The 8,761-nt window shown below is 37.2% G+C and overlaps 1 protein-coding gene across 1 annotated transcript in view; it reads right to left on the reverse strand.

Annotated features, from left to right (window-relative positions):
* sncga (synuclein, gamma a) overlaps nt 1-1,679 on the reverse strand; it is a 10,831-nt gene extending 9,152 nt beyond the window's left edge. Inside the window, exon 1 of the mRNA XM_073835057.1 lies at nt 1,412-1,679. Coding sequence (XP_073691158.1) covers nt 1,412-1,532 — 121 coding nt within the window. The 5' untranslated portion in view covers nt 1,533-1,679. The remainder of the gene's footprint in view (nt 1-1,411) is intronic.
* Nucleotides 1,680-8,761: the final 7,082 nt, after the last annotated feature.

The following is an 8,761-nucleotide window of genomic DNA, read 5'->3' on the forward strand; positions in this document are numbered from 1 at the left end:
AATCAATTTTTTTTTTTTTTACACCAGACATATATATAGTTTCAAAATATTGGTTATCAGTCTACTTGATCTGTAATAATCAGTATCGGCATCTGCCCTGAAAAACAGCAAGGAAGGTGTGTATGTATTGCCAATTTGTCACAGTTCAGTGCAAAGTGAACTCAGTTTTTTTTTTTTGAGAGGCTTGAGATTCTTTAATTAAAGTGGATTGTCTGTGTGGTGCAGAGGAAAGCTTTTACCTCCAGCTGCAACACAAACACACCCCATCCTGTCTCATACACACATCCTTATCCTCCTCCTCTCCAACATAAGTCAAATCTCACTGTAAAAGCAAGCACATTGTTCTTTCCTTTCTCTGATGTGAAGGACAGGTTATGCTCTTAAACACTGAAAGCATACAGTGGCAGGTGTGTACACACACTGAGAGCCACTATAATCATCAAAGATTGTGTAGTGACCCGGGCAGACCCTGGTCTCTGTGGATCGGGATGTGAAGTGGACCGAAAGGAAATGGGATTACAGTACTGTGTGCTCCTGTCAGTATAGTAGCACAACCAGTAAGAAATTATGTATTACACACAAAAAGTTTTGTACAAGATGCACAAAATTGTGCATGTTACGATAACTAGTCCTACAATATAGCAGTAACAATGTAAAAACAATAAGATCTTCAGCATATTTAAGCATACCTATGTAATTAGACTGCAATATCAACATCAGTAAGATAACTACTGTATATTACAGTTTATAAATTCTTTTACTATGCAGAATAAATTGAGTTCAATTAGGCTTTTCTTTTCATAATGTGCCACTCGCAGCTCATCGATTGATTGAATCTTGAAGTTATTGAAAACACAAAGTGCTTCCTTTCTTTTTTGTCCTTCTGTCTTTATCTCTTTCTATCTCCCTCCTCATTCCCCACCCATTCCTGTAAGTAGAAACACATAGAAAGCTACCGCTCAGGAGTAAATGACCATAGTACTAGTTGTCTAGCAGTGCCAAATCTAGGCAAATAAATTTGTGATCTAATAAGAGACGACAGGCAGGTGGATAATGCTGGTTTGTCTTTGAACGCTCGCTGTTGTTCACTTGTAGCGACGAAGCACAGCAGTCACATGTAATAACGGGCTCGTGCCCCACATTTATCTTCATTGCCCTGGTTTTCATTTTCAGGACTCTTATCATCGGTGGCTAATAATTCAGTTGTCAGTTTTTACCACAAATTTAAGTCTTGTTTCTTGAATATATTTGATAAGATCAGTGTAAATATAATTGGTTAAAATGTATTTTTATATTACATTATATTTAATTACAGACACAAAACAGTTTTTTTTTTCCCCAAATTTTTAATTCCATTGTTTTAATACTTTAATTCTTTCCCTTTTCTCCCCACAGCTGAATTTGTACTTACCTACATACATGACCCCCTCTTTGGTTTTGGCAGCTGCCTCCTCCACCCCGGCCTTGGTTTTCTCAGCAGCGGCCACCACTCCCTCCTTAGCCATGGAGAATCCTTTCTTCAGCGCATCCATACTGGAGCTCGGAGCTTGGCTTTATGTCCTTTAACTGGAAGTGGCTCTCTTCTTATAACCGGTGTGTGCTCTGACTGTGAGTGTGGTAAGAGCGTTTGCCAGAGTGTGTGTGCAGCTCCTTTGAGAGTGGGATGGGCACTCAGTGCTCAGACAGATTGGGACACCCTTAACAAGAGGAGTAGTCAAGCGGATGGGGAGAAGAAGGCATGGAGAGAGAGAGAGAGAGATGGGGGTATAATAACAAGTGGGTGAGAGGAATGACGAGAAATGGATTCCACAGGAAGAAAGCTTTTTCAGTTTGGCCTGTTTTCTCCAGCCACCCATAATAAATGAGATTCACATACTGGAAGATTAAATTGTTAATGCTCAAATCCAGAATCAGCGCACAGCTTCATAAAACTATTAAACAACCTCTTCCCTTAATCCTGCCACAGCATATGCATGCAAGCCACAACACACACATATACATGCCAGACAAAACCAGTATTATACACTGCTACAAAAGTATTGTTTTAGTAATTTATATACTAATCTATTGTATATGTTTTAAAATTCTGAATTAATTTTCATTTGTATATTTTATTCATTTTTGATTCCTAGTCTGTTTGAAGTCTTAATTAAATTTCATTCAACATTGCTATGTAGCTAGATTACATGTTCAAAAATGCATATTTTACACGACTTCCGCATCAGTGGCAACACTCTTGAAGCTTACAGAGCCTGTCATATTCATCCAATAATAATTTCAATCTGACATGAGTGTATAAATACAGTACCTTGTGAAAGTATTCATTCCCCTTCATTTTCACAGTTTATGTTGCAGCCTTATGCTAAAATGCATTAAATTACTTTTTTTCACCACATCATTCTACACTCCTTACACCAAAATGACAAAGCAAAAACAAAATGGTCACAACCTCATAAATTTATTAAAAATAAAACATTAAAATATGTACATTGCATAAGTAACTCAGTACTTAGCTAAAGCACCTTTACAGCCTCGAGTCTTTTGGGTATGATGTGACAAGATTTGCAATTATCTGCCATTCTTCTCCTCATCTCCCAAGCTCTGTCTGCTTGGATGGGGGCAGATGCACATTTTCAGGTTTCTCAGATGTTTTTCTTTTCACCAGTCTAGTCAAAGCCCTTCTTCATCAGTTACTCAGTTTGGCAAGAAGGGCAGCTCTAGGAGGAGCCCTGTTTGTTTTAAACTTCTTTCATTAAGGGTAATGGAGACTACATGCTTCTATGAACCTTCAGTGCAGCAGAATTTTTTCTAAACTCTTCCCCAGATGTGTGGCGTGACACAATCTTGTTTCTAAGCCTTACAGACAGTTTTTTGACCTCAGGGCTTGGTTTTTACTCTGATATGATTTTCAACTGTTAGACCTTTTATTACGATGTGTGTGCACCTTTCCAAATCATACCTATTCAGTTGAATTCGCCACAGGTTAACTTCACTCGAAATTTAGTAACATCTACAAGCAATATAAATGCTCCTGAACAAAATTTCAACTGTCCCAGATAAGGGTATGAATACTTATGCAAAGGACTTTTTTTTATTTTTAATAAAAAATTTGCAAAGACAAAAAATAGCTTTTGCTTTACCATTATGGTATATAGAGTGTAGAAAATGTGGAAAAAAGTAATTTAAAACAGTTACAAAACATGACAAAAATGAAGGGGTATGAATACTTTTGCAAGGCAAGGCTCAAATCTAATACGGATCCTATTGGTGTGGACTATCTATGTGAAGCCTCTGTATGATATGCAACTGTGAAATTAAGAAAGAATGTTATGCTGCATGCAATACATGAAAGACAAATCTCAATGAACAATCTTTCGCTTTCTATGTTATACAAGCAGTTCCATAAATAGCTAAAAACTGTATCCTGATAAGAGCTTAATAAAATCACACTGGGCACAGTACAGAAGGAAATTTGTTTTTTCATCATAGATGTAATTCTTGTTGGCTGATCCAATATGAACAAGGCAAATGATGTATAGTCCTTTATATATTTATTAAGTTAAATCCCTTTGTGAGCTTGTGCAGTCTGAGCCACTGTACCACTCTGAACTAAAATAGCAGGATTTAGCATGCTAGTGTGATACATTATGATGTTAAAAGTCCAAGGAATCACTTGAGGAAATTTGATGAACAGTTAAACTGCCTGCTGTTCTTCAGAAAAATCTTTCAGGTCCCACAAATTCTTGTTTTAACCTTTTCCAACAGTGACTGTATGATTTTAAGATCCATTTTTTCACACTGACGACAACAGAGGGACTCATATGCAACTATTACAGAAGGTTCAAACACTCACTTCAGAAGGAAACACGATGCATTAAGAGCCAGGGGTGTAAACTTTTGAGTGTACACTTTTCTTATTTTTCCTTAATATCATATATATTTTTTTTTTTTTTTAGTTCTGCCCTTCAAATGCTACAGAAGATACTTGCATGGTTTCCAGAAGACACTAATTAAAATTTCTCAGAAGACAGTTAAATTTACCTTCATCTTCAAATTCAAAAGGTTAATGCATTGTGTTTTCTTCTGAAGTATCAGTGAGCATTTACACCTTTTGTTTGAGGAACCTTTTAATAGAGGTTCATCTGGTTATTAAATACATTTCTACACTCACACAGGAGCTCAGGGGCCTCATTTATAAAGGCTTGCGTAGAAACCATCCTTGATTTTATCTAAGAACTTTTCTGATTTGATCGTAAGAGCGATTCAGAGAAACGAACGCACGCACGAAATCCATGCGTACGCCAGTCATTCGGTTATAAATCACAAATGATTGTGGAATTGTGTGCAGCTGAATGTTCCGCCGTCGAAACGCCCCTGCTTAATTAATTAACATATAAAATGAGCTCATTCCTAAAGCAAAAACTCTGTGACAATGGCAAGTAAAAAGGAGCGCAAGAAACCATATTATGGTGAGGCTGAACTATCTGCAATACCAGGCATTACCACAAGGAAACGGTCGTACGCCAAGCTGGAATCTGACGTGGAGATAAGTACTTTTCCACGTCAAAGACGGTTTTTATAAATCTGTACTTTGACGTGGATTTGATTGTACGAACACTCTAAGATCAAATCAGTGCGTAAGAAAGTTTTATAAATGAGGCCCCAGGTGTTGCATTGGCTTGGCTTACTTAGTCTTTCTTATCTGTGCCTAAAAGATACAAAACTGCAGACTAATCTCAGCAGAAATAGTGTCTGGTCACCAGTAGTCACGTGACCTTGTTATCCACCTCCACGATGATGCTCTGCCCAGGCTAACTAGATGACCACCACTGTACTGCATGTCTAAATATAACTCCTTGCATTTCCCAGGACAGTGAGAGAATGTAATCTAATACCGGCTGCTCTGTACTCAGCGCTATCGGGTCGATATGTATCCATCACATGGCAAAAATCGAGAGCATGGGAGGAGAGTATGATCAGTACTGGACTAATCACTAACATGATGACAGAATAGTGTGAAATATCTCATCCATACTCTCCCAAATCACATCTGAAGCGTTATCTTGAGCATATACGTCAAACACTGCAAAACAAAATTCTCTCTAATTTGAGTTCAGCACTAATTTAATATAATTCATTAGCGGACAGAAAGGCCTTTTATGCTGAAAAGCTGAAGTGTAATGCTGCTCTGAAATAACTAAATGAAAAAATGAACGAAACACTGAATTTTTACTTCATATGAGCAAACGTAAGCATTTAACATCAGTGATACAATATGAAAACATTCCATTCATAATGAAGGTCAGGTTCTTTATATCTTCTGTCACATGTTTTCTATGTTCATAGTCATATTTCTGCTTATGCTCTTCAATTGACTGGCATTTTCTGCTTTTCTCTCTCTCTATCTCTTGTTCTGTCTTCTGCCTGTAACAGGAGGTATTGTGGTTGACCAAACGGATCATCTGACTGCGGTTACTGTGAGAGTGTGATGAAGCAACTAGCATCCTGTCTGCTTGAAAGCTGCTTTAAAAATGGGATTCAGGGAAAAATCCCGTCTGTGATCATATCACATACCGCATCTCTACTGTCACGGAGGAGAATGGGTGAGGCTTCTCCTAGAGATCTCTATGGTGACACTCACATGTTTTCAAACAGAGTTTTGGTTTAAGGACTAAAGGCTAAAAATGTGGACATAGTTATTTCATTAGTTCACTGGTATTTCATTTGCAAACAATATCAAACTACATTTCAAAGTATTCATTATTCAACATTTAATTAATTAACATAAAATGTATAATTACATAAATGTTATAATACTGTGGCACTGAAAAAGTTCACCCAAAAATGAAAATTCTGTCATTAATTACTCACCCTGATGTTGTTTCAAACCCGTAAGATCTTTGTTCATCTTCGGAACACAAATCAAGATATTTTTGATGAAATCTGAGAGCTTTCTGAGCCTTTATAGACAACAACGTAACCCAGATATGTTCCCAAGCCCAGAAAGGTAGCAATGACATTGTTAAATTAGACCATGTAACATTAGTGGTTCAACCGTAATTTTATGAAGCTACAAGAATACTGTTTGTGTGCAAAGAAAGCAAAAATAATGACTTTATTCAACAACTCTTGTCCACAGTGAACCACTGATGTCACATGAAGTGTTTTACCAATGTCCTTACTACGTTTCTGGGCCTGGGAACATATCTGGGTTCCGTTGCTGTCTGTGAAGAAAAAAAGCTCTCTGATTTCATCAAAAATATCTTGATTTGTGTTGCGAAGATGAACAACATGATGGTGAGTAATAAATGACAGAATTTTTATTTTTGGGTAAACTATCCCTTCAAGGCAAGGTAAGTTTTTAAAACTTTCTTTAAAAACTTTGCAGTTTCTCTCTCATTCTCTCTCTCTCTCTCTCTCTCTCTCTCTCTCTCTCTCACACACAATGTTGCACAGGGTCTGTTTTAGTGACTTTAGTGAAATCCATTGCAACAGCTTGTGTTGCCTGCATGGCAACAAAATGTTTTTTCTTATTGAATCTGGGACTAAAGAATTAGTTCAAAGGTGAGAACTGTGAAAGACACTTTCTCTACACATGTCGAAGTAGCTCTTCAAGCGCTGTGGGTCAAAGGTAGTTCACCACCAGAGGTCATTCTCATTATGACAGCAAAATGCATAGGCTAGCAGAGGGGTTTTCTGATTGGTTGCTGAAATATAGGCTACCAAATTTGCACAATAGTGCCAAATGACACATACGTTGGAGACAGTCGCAAGCCTTGTTCAAATACCTGTGTATGTTATTGGCAACTGTACAAACAAAAACAGCCGAGGCATAGGTCTCATTAGTGCATACTGTACCATCAGCCAGTCATCCTGACCACACCAGAGCTACTGCACTGCTAGTGGGAGCTTTTCTCAGGCACAACATATTCTCTACTTTATAGCCCAAGTCTCTCTCTGCCCGCAAATTAAGATGCCATGAGTTGTGGATTACTGACACTTGCAAATGTACATTACTGGTAATAATGCATCAAGCTGTGAGTCAGTATTTCAATTTCTAATATCAACACAGTTTTTGGATACTAAAATACTCTTATCCATTGGTAATAACAATTTCACAGCAGTGTCTATGCTAAAGTTCTGACGTAGAACGTCCATCTCTCTTCGATTTCACATCTGAAAGAGACGCGTACGTGTGTTCATTCTATGAATCACACATATGCATATTTGAGAGATAATCAAAAGGTCAAATTTAGGATGGTTTCTGTGCATTTTATAAATGAGGCCCCAGGAAATTGTTTAATAAAGTCGTTATTTTTGTGTTCTTTGCGCACAAAAAGTATTCTTACAGCTTCATAACATTGCGGCTGAACCACTGATGAACTCGCATGGACTATTTTAACGATATCCTTACTACCTTTCTGGACCTGAAATGTGTTAGTTGCATTGCTGTCTATGGTCAAAAAGCTCTTGGATTTTATCAAAAATATATTAAATGTATTCCGAAGACGAACAAAGGCCTTACGGTTTTGGAACGACATGAGGGTGAGTAATTAATGACAGAATTTTCATTTTTTGGTTGTACTTTCTCTTTAAATGCTGCTAGTATGTATGAATTTTAATGACCTTGAAATCTTAAGCTATTTGGACTTCGAAAAGCAACAGGAAAGTCACAAATCCAAAGGATGATTTTGGTGTTTGGTTACACAACTATTATTTCTCAGGTGATTTTGAAAGGCTCTACAATACTACATAGCAACATAGTCATAAAATATTAACTCTACAGTTAATTTGAATTAGTTCTTGATTATCAGGTGTGAGGGTGTCAGTTTGGTCATCAGAAATGCGTTCCAATTAGCAAGGCAAGCAATATAGCAATAGTACTTAAGAATAATCAATATGCTGTACCAGCTTTCACTTTTGTTTTACAGCACTGACCTCTACTGGTGATTTTAATTTAGCGTCTTGCATGAGTAACACCTCACTCCCAACTAACTAGCCACTTTGGCAGGATGAATTTTATAACACAGCTCGACATTAATGCTTGTCTGGGACAAGTGGATTTTTTAAGTGGCAAGTGAAAGTTTAATATTTTAATCAGCAACGAAATTTCAGGGAGAATGATTCTGATTTTAGTACATTTAGTGTAAACGGCAATTGATAATGGATAATATATTGACAGTATCAAGGTCACGCCTGTCTGTGTGTGAGACAATCTTGTGGAGAAATCGTGTAACTGTCTGTCTGTCTATATCTGTCTGTCTAATGTGCAACAGCTTAGAAATTCACAGTTTCCTAAAAAAATCTCTGGTATAATTTTTTTTTTCTCCACAGTAAGCTCTAGACTATTTGAACAGACAGATCATTGTTTATATAAAACCACTAAAACATCTGTTTCTGTAAGTATGGTAAAGCAGGGAAACTATACGGTTTCAACTAAAACACTGACTCATCCTTTCACTAAACAATAAATGTCATAAATCCGTGTTTCCTCACATACTGCTGCCAGCGAAGGGCGTCCTAGCTATTCATATCTCTTAAAGGGAAAGTTCACCGAAAAGTGAGAGTTCTCTCATCATTTTCACCCTGTTCAAAACCTTTATGACTTTCTTTGAAGAATTTCAGTTGTTTCTACGCAGTTACAAAGAATGGGGCCTGGGGCTTTCGAGCTTCATATAAATGAGACCCTGGATCACAAAACCGTCTTAATTAGCATACAATGTTTTTTTGGCTATACAAATATACCCGATATTTGTAGCAA

Source organism: Garra rufa, chromosome 2 (genome assembly GCF_049309525.1).
Source record: "Garra rufa chromosome 2, GarRuf1.0, whole genome shotgun sequence".
NCBI lineage: Eukaryota > Metazoa > Chordata > Actinopteri > Cypriniformes > Cyprinidae > Garra > Garra rufa.